The sequence below is a fragment of the Cynocephalus volans genome, chromosome 8, assembly GCF_027409185.1.
Source record: "Cynocephalus volans isolate mCynVol1 chromosome 8, mCynVol1.pri, whole genome shotgun sequence".
NCBI lineage: Eukaryota > Metazoa > Chordata > Mammalia > Dermoptera > Cynocephalidae > Cynocephalus > Cynocephalus volans.
Genome location: NC_084467.1, coordinates 137,465,385 through 137,482,287, shown reverse-complemented (window position 1 = coordinate 137,482,287; position 16,903 = coordinate 137,465,385). Strand labels below are relative to the sequence as shown.

The window sequence follows — 16,903 nt, the reverse complement described above, 5'->3', positions numbered from 1 at the left end:
TTTACTGACAGATACAGAGTGATCAATGCCCCTCATAACCAGCTGAGCAGCAGTCAATCTTGAATCTGGTGGCTCCGTGGATTAATGAAACCATGATAGGTTCAGACCTATCCTCACAGCTGGTCCAGAGCCATTCCTGATGCTGAGTCACAGGGTGAGAACGATGACAGCTCAGGACTTAGGAAAACACCTGTTCTCACCATCACCTCTTCTCTGGATGTCTGCAACAGCCTCACACATTGTCTCCCTGCTTTCAGCCTTGACCTCTTGTGGTCCATTATCAGTGCTGCAACCAAGCACTCTTACTGTCTGAAGTCAGAGCACGTCAATCCTCTGCTCAAAGCTCTCCAATGGTTCTGGCCTCACTCACAGTAAAGCCCAAAGCTCTTCCAGTGGCCCATAAAACCATGTACAATTGCTGTCCTTGATTGCCTCTCCCTGTCCCCCTACCTCTCGCCCCTTGTTCACCCCACTTCTATTCCTTGAGCACCCCTGGCCCATTCCTGTAGTAGGGACCTGGCACTGAAACATTCCTCCCCAGGTCTTCCTGTGGCTCCCTCCCTGACCTGCTGCAAGTGTCCACAGAGATGGGCCCGCCCTGATGCCCCTATTTAAAACCGCAACATATCCTATACCCCATAACTTCACTTTCATCTGTTTTCCCATTGCACTTATAACCTATTACCTTCTCACAAGTTATTTATTATTTTGCTTATTGCTATGTTCCCCAATCAGAGACTAATGAGCTGCACAAGAGAAAAGCTTTGGTGAGTGTGGTCTATTTGGCTCTCTGCTCTAACCCAAGGGCCTAGAGCAGGGCCTGGCACAAAGTAGCCACTAAACAAATATTTGTAGAATAAATGGATTGTTATTAGTAGCAGTATAAAATGTCACCAGTCCACCCCCAGCTCTAGGGTTGTATTATGCTACCGTCGACTCAGTTCCCCTTGCTAAAATGCCTGCCTCGTGAAAGGTGTAGGGTAGAAGAACAGGGACAGTCAGACCCTGGAAGAACAGAGTGAGACTAGCAGGGAACCTAAAGAGCCACCAAGGCATCCACAGCTCCTCTCTTCACTGGTCTAGGTTGTCCCTTGAATGGAAGTGTTGGGAGTGAGGGGCTGATCCCTGGCGTCCGTGCAGCCTGCCCCAGCCCCGCAGGCCCCACTCACCAGCTTTGTCGATCCAGGCGCGGTAGCCGTTCAGCTCACGCTCAATCTGCTGCTGGCGCCGCAGTTTCATGAAAGCTCTTCGGTTCTCCACTCTCTCTCTCTCTTTGGCAAATTCCCTGTGGACAAGAAGGTAAGAGTCACTGGGTCTGGACAGTACCATGACTGGAGGAAAGGGCAAGGCAGGTAAAAAAGAGCGTGTTTGAGCAGGTACTTCTGTCCTCTTTCTTTCGTCCCAGGCTGCAGCGATGATCTCCTTGGAATGTTACACAGAAAAGCGCTCCACGCAGGAAGCTTTCCCAGATCAGCTGAGTCCCAATCAGGACCAGCACCCTCCGCCTGCTCTGTTCTGAAAGGCACTTCCTTAGCCTTGCAACTCACTAGGTTTCAAAATGCCACATTCCATCTCCTTAGCTACAACAGAAGCCCTTAACCCTCTGAAGGGCACGACTACCCTTTGTGCTTCTGATAACTACAGTGATTAATGCGTACTGACCAGTTACTACATGCCCATTCGCTCATTTTGTCCTCACAACCATCCTGTGAAGGAAATATTATTAAAGTTCCCACTTAACCAACAGGGAAACCAAGGCTTTAGAGAGGTGGAGTAATTTGCTGGGATCTGAACTCTAACCATAAGGCTGTGCTTCCTCTGGTGTCTGGTATCCTGTGGTGCACAGGAGACCAGCAACACTGATGACCTGAAGGGCTGAAATGCTGTTTGAAGATGGCTGGTATCAGATAAAGAAGGGACATGGGAAGGGCACCCAGGTGCAGTACAAAGACAGTGGGCAGGTCGGGTGGAGCAAACAGGAGATGAGACTGAGAGAGTGCCAAGGTGAGGGCAGGAAAAAGACAGAGGCCATGACAGGCACAGCGCACCCAAGCCATGCTGTGGTATGAGAGAATGAAAATACTGAAACTCCCTGGGAGAAAGGGGAGAGAAGGGGACTGAGGGTTCCCTGGAGAGAGGGAGGGGACCAAATTCAATAGGTGAGCAAATGGGGATAAAGACATGGTCATCTGCTAATGGGCTCCTCCAGACCCCCCCCCCCCACCAATGCCTTGCTCACCACCAAACACTCTTCCAGGCTGGAATGCCCCCTTTTTAGTGTCGTGTCCCCCACCCATGGCTCAGGTGTTCACATACTCCCCTGGAAGCTGTTCCACTTATCAAGGCGATCCCCATAAGTAAAGATCTGCAGCCTGCAGAGCCAAAACCCACTGTAGGTTCTGCCAGCTCCTCCTTCATGTCCAGGGGAGAAGAAATGAGCCAGGGGCTGGGGGAGGAGCCCCAGCCACAGCACAGGGAAAGACAAGGTGCCAGTTTACCATGGTGCAGAGACACCTACTTGTGCCTCACAGAGATGGCTTCTTTGGGCACAGCCACCTGCTTATGATGGATACAGGCAGGCTGAGGGCATAGGGACAAAGCACACTGGAAGGAGAAATTCTCCTGGGTTTGGCTCCAGGTTCAGAGAGTTCTATTAAAGGTGCTATGGGGAAAGGGAGGAAGAAAGTCAAAACGAAGAGAAAGCACTGCCAGCGAGGGTCAGGGAAACAGAGTTCAAGCTGGGGGATGCCTCCTGGCCTCACCTTCTTTTCTCGATTTCAGCAATTAGGAAGGAACCAATGGCTGGCTTGGTTCATGGCATCACCATCCACCAAAGTCCTTACCTTTTGCTCTGCTTCGTTTGATCCCTCCCGTCCAATGAGTGCCATTTTCTGTTGGTCCTATCTTAAAAAAAGGACACTTGAATCCATCCCCCACCCGCACCCTCACTATCTTGGACAGGACCTCATTTTTCCCTGCCTGGACTATTGCAATAGCACCTACCTGGTCTCCCAACCAAGCCCCTGTCTCTCTCTTCCCTTCATTTCATCTATCTAATAGCTATTAACATTAAACATTATCTTTTTAAAACAGCACCAGATCTTATCACTTCCAAACCTCAATAATAGCCATAGCAAGTAACCTGCGTGGAGCACTTTCTACTCTACCAAGCACCTTCAGACATGTTGCTCATTCAATCTTTACAACCATCCTGAGAAGAAAGTACAACAGTATTTTCATCCTCCACTTAAAAGCTAAGCAACTTGATCAAGTCTAAGGAAGAAACTGAGCTGGACCAGAGCCCAGGCCTGTCTGCTCTAAGAGCCCAAGTTCTTCAGGCCCCACGTATTTGCCTAGCCTGACAGCACTTTTATGTGCTGCTTTCTCTATCTTTTCATATGTATGTGTCTTGATTTTTCAACTAAGCTCTGGGGGGAATGAATCCAGGAAAGTTTAACAAGGAGGTCATATTTGAGCAAGACCTTGAAAAAGGAGAATTTAAGCAGGCTGTGACACAATAATACTTGAGCATCTCGGGTAAGCGTCATTATCAACATCTCCATTCTCCAGCTCAGAAAACTGAATCTAAAGGGACCTCAGTGGCCTTCTGAGAGGGCAAATGTCTAAGGACACATTGCCACTAAGAGGAACCATGACTCTCAGATCTTCCATCTTCTTTCTGCTCGACCACACCCTGCTCCACAATCTCTTCCATCCTCTGCTTAATGAAGTGCAGACACTTAACATGGCCTTCAAAGTCTCAGTCTGAGCCCAACCTTTCCCTTCAAACCTTCTCTCCCACCATTGCTGTCCACCCCGCGCTGCCTGCAGTCCACGCAGCCAGGCTTCAACTACAGCACATCTTCCTCTGTTCCTGCGAGTGCAGTGTGGGCTTTCAAGGCAAGCTCACGCCACTTCTCTGCCTGGAATCCCTTCTTATCTGCCTGAGTCTGTCAAAATCCTTCTTCAAGACCAAGTTGAAATGTCATCTCTTCTGTTCACCCCCTCCCCTGCACCCCGAGTCTCCTGGCCTTCCTTTTACCTCTCCTCTGTCCCTGCAGAGCTCATGGACAATTAGACCTTCTGTGCATCTGCCTGCCTCTCCCTCTAGGTGAGCTTTTTCTGAAAACATTCTGTGTCTCACTCAACTTTCTGTCTCCCCAGACTAGAATAGGACTGGCACATAGTATACATTCAATAGATTTTTTTAAAAAAATAAATATACCCAGGCTGATGAGCTGAGCACAATAATAGCTCTGCCCTTGTTTCCAAAGGCTTAAATGAAGAAATGCACCATCTCTGCACTGACCCAAATGAGCCGGGTGAACTAGCAGTCACTCCTGGACACTGCCACCACAGTTTCTCCCTGTTTAGCCCCACTAAAATCTGTACAATATTAGTATTGAGGCACGCAGTGTGTCACCTCTATCTGGCTTCCAAAATGATGGGGTGTAGCTTGATTTCCAGTAAGATAGGCCAACAAACCCCAGTCTGCCCTCCCTGTGCAGCTGGAAGTTTCCTGGCCTGGGGTCTCGCCAGCTGGCTTCCCGGCTGTCCTCTGCCACCACTGGCCCCATTTCCTCCCACCCTCCCACCTGGCATCCTAGCTGGGGCCCCAAGCCTAGATGGGGCCAGGCCTTTCTAAGAAGCCTCTGGGCTATAAGAAGTACAGTAAATATGTGCACCCCTGGGGATACCTCCTCAGCAGCTCCTGCACCTCAGGGGAGCACCTCAGGGGAGGAGGGATAGCTCAATGTGAGGCCCTTCGTAGCATTTATCAAGTGACCTTTTCTGTTCTGTTTTTCCACTGGGAGCCTGGGGCAGAAAGTCTGGCACCTGTGCCTTTCACAACTCTTTGTGCCCCATCCCTTGCTACCATAACTGTACCCATAGCCTATGTCCCCATCTAGTCTGTAGACTGCACAAGGCCGAGCAGCGCCTGAGTGGTCTCACATTCCAACGAGGACCTATGGCATTTAACCCAGTGCCAGGTATTACAGTAGACTCCACAGAGCATAAAAATAAAATATTACGAACAGCTAATGTTCATACATTTTACAAATTTTAATTTACAAATCATTTTCATGTAAATTACTTCATTTGTATTCGCAAAAACCCTGGGAGATTCAGAAAGGTTACTTGCCCAAGATCACTCAATTAGCAAGAGGCAAAGCTAGAATTCAAACTAATGTCTTCCAATTCAAGGGTAAGGGCTGTTTCCACAATGCCTCAGCTATCTTCTCTGTTATATAGAAGACAGCATTAAAATCTACAAAAGGGATTTCATTTCAGCCCAAGTTTGAGGAAAAACTAAGAATATAAAAACAGGGATTTTTTGTTGTTGTTTTTGAAGAGGACTTTTCTCTCAGACAGTAGCATAAAACTCTATTGCTTTGTGTTGGGTTAATAAAGACCTAGAATAAAATTCATAGCATTGGTCAAGCTAGTGATATACTACTTGATTCTGTGTCCATATCATAGTCACTGTTCATTCTTACGCATATTGCACTCTAGAGAGAATAGGAGAGAACAGAATTTAGCTCCATTATAGACCAAAAGTAAGTGAATACTCTAACCTTAGATTTCACATGCCCACCAGGCTCCTGAGTATATACGTGCCCAGAAAAGGAAGCATGTTCCTTTCACTGGTCCTCTCTCTTCCCCGAGGATATGAGTACTCTCTCCTCTTCATGGAGAGTCCTGGGAGTTGTTCAGATGATGATGCTTTTGTGAGGATAAAGCATATGACCTTTACTTAGTCAACCAGATAACCACTGCCAGATTCCCTGTTGGAAGGCACCTTAAAGAGTGGCCCTCTGAATATCTCAACTTATCCAATTCCCTTGGATCAAGTCGTCGTAAACTTGAGGAGTCTGGCTTGCAGTAGAAGAGTGTTTGTGTCCCCCAGGGACTCCTGTCTTTGGCCTGTGGCTTAAGATAAGAGAATGGGGAACCAACTCCTTTTCATTTGCTCCATCGAGTATTTCTACACCCACAGATGTAACAGAACTCAAGATGGGATGCGTCTAGGCTTCCAAACAAGCAGGACAAAAATAAACCCCTCGTGACGAAGCAGAGGCACTAGCAGGTCTATCCTCAGAGCAAGGTATCCAGCTATCTGCTGCTGCTAATAAACTGGGCAGTAGTCTCTCTGTATCAGTTTCCTCCTCAGTCAGAGCTGAGGTTAGAAGATCACATAGAAACCCTCTGCTCATAACCAGGGGCAGGAGCAAATCTGGTTTACTCTAGCAGTGCTGACTGGATTCCTAGAAGAGATTGTCAAATGGTAAAAATCTAAATTGTGTTTCATTGTAGACACTTCCTCTTACCCAATCACACTTCCCCCGCCCCAATTCTGTTACCTACAGTTTTAGGCTGTCCCGCCTGTCCCCCGGAAGATAATCTGCAGCTCCCCTCATGACGCAGCTCTCGCACACATGAAAGGACGGTGAGGTGGGTTAAGCACGAATGAGTCTCTATCCTTGTGGCTGCATATGTCTACAAGATTTGGGTTTCTAAATCTCAGTTACAAGAACTAAGAAGACCGATTTCCTTGCTCTGCAGGGTTGAGTACAGTTTTCTTCCTTCACCCTAGTTACTGAATTTGCATTTGTGAGTGCTTTTGTTTTCCAGCAGTTTATATGGCATAAATTGTAAAAATCCACTATTCCTACACACCCAATTCTATAGTGTTCACAATAAGATGAAGTAGAAGAATTACATAGATAATGTCAGACAAGGTAGAATGCCCAGAGCATTTGTCATGCATGCCTAGAGAGGCGAGGGGAGAGAAGGCAGAGCTCTCTTTCAAAGACTGTTTAGGTTAATGTTAAAATTGATTCATATTTTATAAATGTGTGGACCTATAAAGGAGTCATCGCCACAAATAATTCACAAAGTGGCTAATCTGTATATTAATAAATTAAAGTGACTGGTTTTAGCCCATAGGGTGATGATGGAAAGGGCTTCAGTCATTCACATGTCTAGAATTTATCATGATAGTACTAACTCTTGGGGATTAGAAATGAGGTTCACTAAAGCCTTGCTCCAGCCAGCAATTCCTGTCTGTTATGTCATCTCTGTGTCACAGGGCACCTGGACAGGTATCTGTACATTTATCAAGTAAGGAGAATGTTCTGGTGGGTCCGCTGTGGCAAGAAACCCTCTGCTGGAGGACTGTTTGGCTCACGTCTGAGGCTCTAGCTCCAGACCTCTCCTCCCGATTCAGTACACGCAGGGAGCTTTGTTTACTGATGCGGAGGCCCTCACTGCTGTCATGGCAACCAAGAGGAAGACAAAGCCCGCCAGGATGGGATGGTCTGCATGACTCAAAGATCTGTTTACCCACACTCCTGTACACACTTGTACGCTTCATCACACACACATTGGCATGGATACACACATGCTCACACTGGCACAGAGAAGCATATGTAGACAGACTTTGCCAAGCACACAAATGGCCACATGGTCATATCCCTATTAATCTTTAGACTCCATATTGTCAGAGGCTTTGCTACCACAAAAGAACCTTGCCAAGTTCTTGCAAGATCTTTGCTTCAGGAAGGAGGAATTTGAAAGGAGAAATCAAGAAAAGACATTTTCAACCCGAAGCGTTCTGAAACTAACAGAGAAATTGGGGAAGTCAGATCATCAATTGTATGTTGGCAGTCGTTTAATTTCAGTCCCATTGGAAAACATGCCGGGGGGGGTGGAAGGTAAGATTTTTCAGTGTTCTTATGTTTTCAGTGTTCAGTTTTCTTTTGAGCTCCAGGATCATTTTTTCTCCCATTTTTCAGAGGAACAAACACAGCCTGGGAGAAGGTAAACACCTTACTGAAGGTCACACAGTTCAGCAGTATTACAGTTATTTATGCCTTATCCCTTGACTTGTTCCAGAAAGGATTTAAGGAGACTTAGATTTTCAATAAATAAAGGCCAAAACAGAACTGAGCCCTCTAAATCCCATCCAGTATTGACTCTAATAAGTAGGATGAATGTCCAGGTAGGTGAGGTATGCAGATACTCAGGCACTACATCATACAGTGTCACTTTTCCTTAGAATCGGGCACTTTGGGAGGGCTCCTCCTAAGAGCAGAAATCCTTGTCTAAAGTGGTTAAGGCAAACAAACAACATGTACACCAAGTGCTGCATCCCACTCCCACCCCCTACCTATTTCCACAGCAATGAAAGAAAGGCCATGAGTCCCACAAACCAGGACATCACATGGGGATGACCTGACAGATCATCTGTCCAAGGCCTGCCTTCTACATGCAAGGAAACTAAGGCACAGAGATAGGTCAGACAACTTGCCGGTCCCAGGTCTGCAATGCATGGTGGCCAACCTGGAGTGGCACTTAGATCTCTGAGTTCCAAAGCCAGTGCTTTTCCACATCATGACATTTCAGTGAAGACAACTCAAAGAGGTAGATTCTTTGAGAATCGCAGGGAATGAATGGTCTTTTTTCTTTCTCTTCTCGATGTTGAGATCTCATGTATTTATTTATTTGAGTAGATACAAGGAAAGAAGGCCTGGCAATTAATGTAATGTGGATAATAAAGGAGCTGGAATATGTTTCCTGTTATGCTTTTTAACCTTAAATTTGGTATAATCCACAGTGTTAAAGCACAATGACCTAAAGCTCTGATGTTGGACAGACCTGGGTTTCAATCCTAGCTTCATCATGGCATGATCTGGGGCAAGTTCTTGACCTGGGTCTCAGTATCCTTATATGTAAAATTAGAATAAATACCATGCTTATCTCAGAGAGTTGTTGTTGTGAGGATTAAATAATAGATGGAAAGTGCAAAGTATAGTATCCAGTGCATAGGAGGTGCTCTAAGTGGCTATTATAAGTATTACTGACATTTCTGAGACTATATCCTAACACAGATAACCTATTATCAAGGCCTTCATCTATTTATATTCATTCCATCTCAAAAATAGAATGTATTGACTGCCTCCTACATGCTAGGCATTGTTCTAGAACATGGGGATACAGCACCAGATATAAAAGCAAAATCCTTGCCCTCGCAAAGCTTACATTACAATGCAGGAGAAAGACACTCAACAAGATAAATAAGTACAATATACAGTATGTTACAGACTGATATGTGCTCAGGGGAAAATAAAGCAGAGAAGAAAATGAAACAGAAAAATAAAATGGGGGGGGCTTGTATTTTGGGTTGAGTGGCCAAGGAAGGCCTCACTGAGAAGACTTGAGAAATGACAGATGAGATGGGAGGGAAGGAGCCAGGCAGACACCCAGGGAGGACCACTGCAGTGAGAGCTGACAGCCAGTGCCGTCAGAGGAGCCTCCTAGAGGAGCACGGGAGGAACAGAAATTTGCCAGTGTGGTCGAGTGAACTGAATGAATGGAAGATGAATGAGATGAGTCAGAGTGGGTAACAGGTCAGGTGGAGGTGGAGGGCTAGATCACATAGTGCCTCTGAGGCCCTATGAAGACTTGACCTTTACTTGGTGTGATTGGGAAACCATTGGTGGGATCGAAGCATAGGAGTCATGTGACTTAAGTTTTCAAAAAATGTCTCCAGTCACCCTGTTGAGACTGGACTGCAGGGGACTGACGGTGGAAGCAGGCAGACCTTGCAGGTCATGTCTAGATGATGGTGGTCTTGGCCAGAGTGGTAGGAGTGGGGCTAATGACAAATAGTGGGGTTCTGGATATACTTTGAAGATAAAGCAAAGAGAACTTGCTGATACGTTGAACATGGAGCATAAGAGAGACAGGAGTCCAAGATGACCACAGGTTTAACTACAGTAACTTGAAGACTAACTGAGATGGAAAAGACACTGGCAGGAGCACTTCTGGGGGTGGAAGATTGGGAGTTCAGCTGTGCACATAAGTCAGCCGGATATTCTGATGCATTTACATTAAAGATTGTTGGGAAAATAGAATAGTTTGGTCAGGGCCTTCACCTCGGGTCCAGTTGGGTGTGGTTTTAGCACATGCTTTGTAAGCAAATTTGTGTGTGTGTGTGTGTGTGTGTGTGTGTGTGTGTGTAGTTAGTGTGCATGCACGCTGACGTATCTTTTTAGTTTTGTTGCTATTGTGTTCTTCAGAGAGAGAGAGAGAGAGAGAGAGAGGGAAAAAGAGGGAGAGAGAGAGAGAAGTGTTTTAGTGAAGCAGGCAGGTGGGTGTCTGCCTCGGGCATCCACCCTGAGCAGCCATGCTTTCCAACATATGGCTCCAAGGACCTTTTGGCCAGTTACCTAGCTCATAGACCTGCATGTAAGGCGTCTGGTGACCCAGCCTGGCATGTGAAGGGTTTGTGACCCAGTCTGTGAACAGGCTTGAGGGGTCTGTATGCTCCAGACCCAGCCTTAGGTCAGCAATTGGCCCAGTCAGTACAGGATTACCAGCAGGTAAAAGAGCCCGACAACTAGCGTGGTCGTGTAGCTAGACAATTAGTGTCATGAACAGGATTAAGAGAGCTAGACAATTGGTGCTGTGAGCAGGATTCCGACAGTAGCCGTGGCACAGCATTTGGCAATGTCAACAGGATTGACATTAGCCACTGCAGAGTGCCACAACTGGTGTAGTCAGGGCAGGATTAAGAGCACCATGAAGATCATAAGGCCCAACAGCACCAGTTCTCTGTTATCCATACAAGATGTGCCGTGAATGAAACAGAACCATCCCAGGCTTTCTCTCTACCCACTTCCTTCTCTCCTGCTGACATGTGCTAGAAAGATATTAACTGATTTTTCAGCAAAACATAATCAAGAAATTATTGTTGCTATTGCTTCAAATAAAATTCAAAACAAAACAAAACAAAAAACCCACAAATATTCTTGAATGCTGGACTACTTCATTCCGACTACTTTACTGTTCTCTTCCATTCATGGGATATCAAGGCTCAGCATGTACTATGAATTCAAAAGTCAAGAGTTCCCACATGGCTGTCCTTCAAACCTTCCTTCTAAGAAGGGAACTAGGGGTCCACACTTTTATCCCTATTTTTGCAGAAATATTTTGGAAAAACAAAGCCCTGCGGAGCACTGAAAGACAGTTACACAGCAGAATTCAGATTTTCCTGCCCTGTTTAATTATCCACCAATTTGTGCCACCTTGTTTTGGCACACAGATACACCAAGGCATGAACTCAGGCACACATGCTGCTTCCTCTCCCTCTCGATGCATATAATAGTGTATATTTCAGTCACAATATTTCAGTGGGTTCAAAGCTACGTGGTGCAGGAAGAATGAGCTTCAGGGAAGTAAGAGCATTTCATACTCTTCTTTCTCCCCCATTTACACCCCCGACAGCACTCTAATTACAGTATGAAAGAGGCATCTTGACAGAGAACAAATGGCTGTGTTCTTCTAAGAGACACATTTCGCACTCCTCTGAGAAGCCACAGCAATCAGCTTCTTCCCCAAAAGCTTGGGAGGTGCCTGAGGAGTGGGCGCTGTGCTGCTGTATTCAAGGGCATGACTGAGAGGTTATTAGCAGGTTGAGCCATTATACACTTAACACTGTGTGGGCATTTCCCACCCCCCCACCCTGTGGAAAAAGCTTTGAATTTCCCAGAATCTTTTGTTCAAAATCTCCAGATAATATAAATATTAAAGATTCCTCCCAGGAAGGTAAAATTGTCATGGTTCATCATCAAAAGATTCTTCTCTGTTAAAACGAGCCCTTTTGTATGCTTTGGGATGGACAAGTGGAACAAAAGAGAAGACCCAAATTTGACAGAAAGGGAACAGTGGAGACAGGAGAGGAGCAGGAATCTGAAGGAAAAACGGGCCAGAGGAAACCTGGGAGGAGAGACCTGAAGGGAGGGGAGAAAGTTCAGAGACCTGGGGTGGGCTAACGCACCAGGTGTGAATGCACCACATGAAAGGTTGGCAGGATTAAAATGGGATGGGATAGACAGGTGTTTCAATGCACACATCCATTCATCCACATCTTCAGCATGTATTAGAAAGCCCCTCAAACTTACATCCATCTTTTAGACAGAAAATCAAGGCTCAGAACAGCAACTAGACTTGCCCAAACAACCAGGAGCAGCTGTCCCTCAACCATTCTTTTCTCTGGAGGTTACCTCTATGAGTCATGACCACAGCAGATCATATCTAATGGTAATGTGGTCAATTCCTTTATCTTTTCTTTGACACCTTATATAAATTTTCAAAGCCATTCCAAAGCTGTAAAATGTTATCATGGCAGGAAATTTTTTATTACATTCAGCTTAAATATTTTCTGCTACAAGTGAGACTTTATCCCTCTCTAATCTCATTTAAGTTGATGGTTATCATCCTTTATGTAGAAGTCTTCTTAAATTGAGGATATGCAATTAATCACCAACTTCTTTAGCCTGTCTTCCAGTTAAACTGAGTTCTACATTAAAATGCAATTAATTATTACCTCATTAAAAATGTCACTGTCTATTAGAGACAAATGCCACAAAAGCTGATGACATACAAGCAAAGATGTTCTCCTCCTGAACGGCTGGCATGTCGTAGACATTACTGCCTAAAACTATTGTAAGCTATGTACTTTCCAGTGAGGACTTCATAACAATAAATACACAACCAAAGTGACAAAATGTCATGAAAGAGAATTAAATCTGTGGTATAGTTAAAAAAAAAAAAAAAGAATTGTATTTGGACTCAGTACATCTATCTTTGAATCAGAACACAGGCAAGTTATTTAAACTCTCTGAAGCTGGATTTCCTAATAAACAGCAGTTAATAAACATACCAACCTCACTGAGCTGTTGTATGACAGGCTCACATGAGCAAAGGTACCAGTCACGGTGCCCATCATGACAGGACTTCAGTAGATATGAGTTGAAACCAAAGCTCCAAAGGAGCTGGCTCTCTTAAAGTGCAAAGCACTGCCAGTGACAATCCTTGTTACTTTATCACCTTGGGATATTAACTTGAAGCAGACGTTTGGGTCAAGGATGATATAAATCAACAGCCGAAAGGAAGGAATACTGGTGAGGTTCCGAGAGGAGGAAAGTGCGTCTATTGATAAAGTCTATGTTACTGAACATTTGTAGACTGACTACTTCTCAACTCTAACTGCTCACCTCATAGCTTCTGAATAACTACCAGCTTCAGAAGAAATGATTTCTACATAAGGATTTTGGGTGAGAATTACCTTCAAGACTCTCCAGAGTTTGGAACCATCAAGAATATGTGTGTAAATGAACGCATTAGGGAGGCAGCTGCCAGATTGGAACATAACCCCACTCCACTCCTAAACACTTCCATGGCTCTTTCTCTAACACAGCCCACCCTTATGTCTCTGTACCCAGCAGTAGATCTGCTCCTCCCAGAGCAGCGATTCTCAAAGTGTGGTCCTTGGACTGAGGCTCATCTATGAACTGTTGGTTTCTAGTCCATGATAAGATAAATTCAGAAACTGAAAGTAGTAACTTCTACAACAATTTGACAGATATTTTATGTCTATTGATTATAAGAATAAAAATTGAGGTCTTCATATCTCTTTGTACTTTTCATTTCATGTTTTGGATGATCCATTTTGTAACAAATGCATTTTACAGAAGTATCAACATATAACTAGACTGGAAACTTAAAAAAGTGATTCTTCACCACAGGTAGTTTGAGAAGCACTGTCTGGAGCAAAACCATTTCTTTGCAGCTAGAATATATGGTATTGAGATTATCATACTAATGACCATTTATTTTGTGTTTAAGATGTACAAGAAACTCTGCTAAATGTTGTGTAAGCACTATCTCCTTTAATTTTCATAAAAACACAAAATACATGATATCATCTCATTTTTAAAAAGAGGCCAAAAGATGTTTAAAAACCTGGTCAAATTCATACATCTATGTAGTGACAGAACAAGGTTCTTCTGATCACAAATAGGTCTGGAGAGGCAAATGAGAAGCCAGGAGGCCCTTAGCATTATATTGGTAGCATTTTGCCACAGCTTTTCAATGTATTTTTCTCTTCTTTCTTTCTATGTGTTCATCTCCTCTGTTTTTGTTATTCTTCTTTTTTGCCCTTTTCTTTTCTGTCTTCTCTTCTGCCTTTTGTCTCCCATGACGTACTCAGGTGAAAGGATAGAACCTGAGGTCACAAAAGCACCTGAACATCACAGCAGGATGTTTCTTCCTCACTCTGCTCTGTGGAGTTGAGGGATGATGCTATAAGGAGGCATTAAATTCACATTTTCTTCATGCACAGGAAGTAAGAAATTTACATTGCCCTTATATTATTAAATGGTAGTTATCAGAAATAAATTCCCATTAAAAGCACTAATTTTCAATAGTACTAATAATAGCCATATTATTTTGCAAATAAACATGCTCTGCAAATAAACAATAACCATTTCTTTTAGCTATTTTTCACCCAAACATTACAATGAATTCTAAGTTAAAAAAATATTACTTCATGCTTATCTGAAAACACATCTTATCTACAAATATTAATTGCACATACATGTGGCTATATCTGCAGTCATGAAAATATACATGCATACATATGCATTGCTATGGTTTGAATGTTTGTCCCTTCCAAAGTTCATGTCAGAAGTTAATTCCCAGTATGGTATTTGAAAGGTGGGTCCTTTATGGGGTGTTTGGATCATGAGGGCCATGCTCTCATGAATTATTGTGCCTCCTCCTAGGAAACAAGTAACTACAGGCTTTACTTCTGAACGGGGAAGTAGGCAGGATTTGGCTAAATAATTCTGTTTAAGTATGAAATGAGGAGTCACAATGATACTAATGCTGCTCAGAAATGTATATTGTACAGAGAATTTGAAAAGTCAAAGAACTGACTTTTAATACTGACAGAATGATATGCTAGTGTTCTGAAATACCTTTTACACAAAATACCAGGTGCTGAGTAAATTACAGCAAGCATGCTAATTAATACATTTCCAAGCTCATAGGAAAGTGATAGAAATCTCCAAGGTCAAAAAAGATAAAAAGATATATGTTATGTAAATATTTTAATCCAGTCTATGACTTGCCTACATTCATTTTCTTAAGGTATCTTTTGATGAACAATTTTTTTTTTTACAAAGTCCAACTTATTGATTATTTTGGTTTTATTGTTTGTGCTTTTTGTTTTCTGTAAACCCTGAGTTCTCCAAGATATCTCAAATTAATTTTTACCTAGAGAGAGAGCTAGGGGTCTAGATTCACTGTTTTCCATATAAATATCCAGCAGACCTGGTGAGATTTATTAAAAAGACTTTACTGGGGCTGGCTTGTTAGCTCAGTTGGTTAGAGCACAGTTTTGTAACACCAAAGTCAAGGGTTCAGATCCCCATACTGGCCAGTCACTAAAAAAAAAAAATTTTCCTTTCTCCTTTCCCATTGAATTGATTTTTGCACCTTTGTCAAAAATCAACCACCCATTTCATTTATAAGGGCTCTCTGTTCTGTTCCACTGATCTACTGATCTATTTGTCTATCCTTCCAATAATATCATACTGTCTTGGTTACAGCAGAACTATGGTAAATCTTAAAATCAAGTAGTGCAAGTCCTACAACTTTGTTCTCATTTTTCAAGATAGTTCTGGCTTCTATAAACCTTGGCATTTCCATTTCAATTTTGAATCATCTTGTTTATTTCTTCAAACTAGCCTGCTGGAATTTTGATAGGGATTATATTGAATATATATATCAATTTAGGAATAATAGATACCTTAACTACATAAGAAAAAAAACAACTGAATTAAAAAATGACCTTAAGCGGTATCTCACCAAAGAAGATATACAGATGACAAATAAGCATATGAAAAGCTGCTACACAACATACATCATCAGGGAAATACAAATAAAAACAATGAGAGAGCAGTGCATACCTATAAAAACAGCCAAAATCTGGAACACCAGCTACACCAAATACTAGTGAAGATATGAAACAACAGGAACTCTCATTCATTGCTGGTGGGAAGGAAAAATGGGAAGGCTGTACTTCCAAAGTACAGCCACTTTGGAAGTCCGTTCGGTGGTTTCTTACGAAACTAAACATACTCTTACCATATGATCCAGCAATTGTATTCCTTCATATTTATCCAAAGGAGTTGAAAATTTATGTCTACACAAAAACCTGAACATGGATGTTTATAGCAGCTTTATTCACAATTGCCCAAACTTGAAAGCAACCAAGATATCCTTCAGTAGGTGAATGGATAAACAGTGGTACATCCAAACAATAAAAAGAAATAGCTATCAAGCCATGAAAAGACACTCAGGAAACGTAAATGCATATTACTAAGTGAAAGAAGCCAATCTGAACGGCTACATACTGCATGACTCCAACTATACTATATTCTGGAAAAGGCAAAACTATGGAGACAGTAAAAAGATGAGGGGATTCCAAGAGTTGGAGGAAGGGAGAGATGAAGAGGCAGAGCACAGGTAACTTTTAGGGCAGTGAAAATACTCTGTATGATATTATAACGATGGATAAATGTTATCACATAGTTATCCAAACTCATGGAATGCACAAGACCGATAGTAAACTCTTCTGTAAACTGTGGACTTAGAGTGATTATGATGTGTCAATGTAAGTTCATTCATTGTAACAAATGTACTACTCTGGTGTGTTGACAATGGGAGAGGCTATGCATATGTGTGTTTGGAGGGTATATGGGAAAACTCTGTATCTTCCTCTTAATTTTGCTGCAATCCTAAAACTGATGTAAAATTTAAAAAATGTCTTTTTAAAAATGAAAAAAAATATATGACATTAAGGAATGAAAATTAGATCTCATCAGCAATGATGCAAGCCAGAATTCTATCTATGGAATATATCTATAGAATTCTAATACAAAATAACTATATCTATAGAATATTATCACAAAATAATTGTCACCTTTGAATTTTGAATTCTGACAAACTAACTTTTAAGAATGAGGACAAAATAAAGATCTTTTCACATAAA

The 16,903-nt window shown here is 42.9% G+C and overlaps 1 protein-coding gene across 3 annotated transcripts in view; it reads right to left on the bottom strand.

The window, feature by feature from the left end:
• CACNA1E (calcium voltage-gated channel subunit alpha1 E) overlaps positions 1 to 16,903 on the bottom strand; it is a 310,184-nt gene that overhangs the window by 81,102 nt on the left and 212,179 nt on the right. For all 3 annotated transcript variants that reach the window (XM_063103647.1, XM_063103648.1, XM_063103649.1), the window contains exon 8: positions 1,170 to 1,285. In XM_063103647.1, the coding sequence (XP_062959717.1) occupies positions 1,170 to 1,285 (116 nt within the window). The remainder of the gene's footprint in view (positions 1 to 1,169; positions 1,286 to 16,903) is intronic.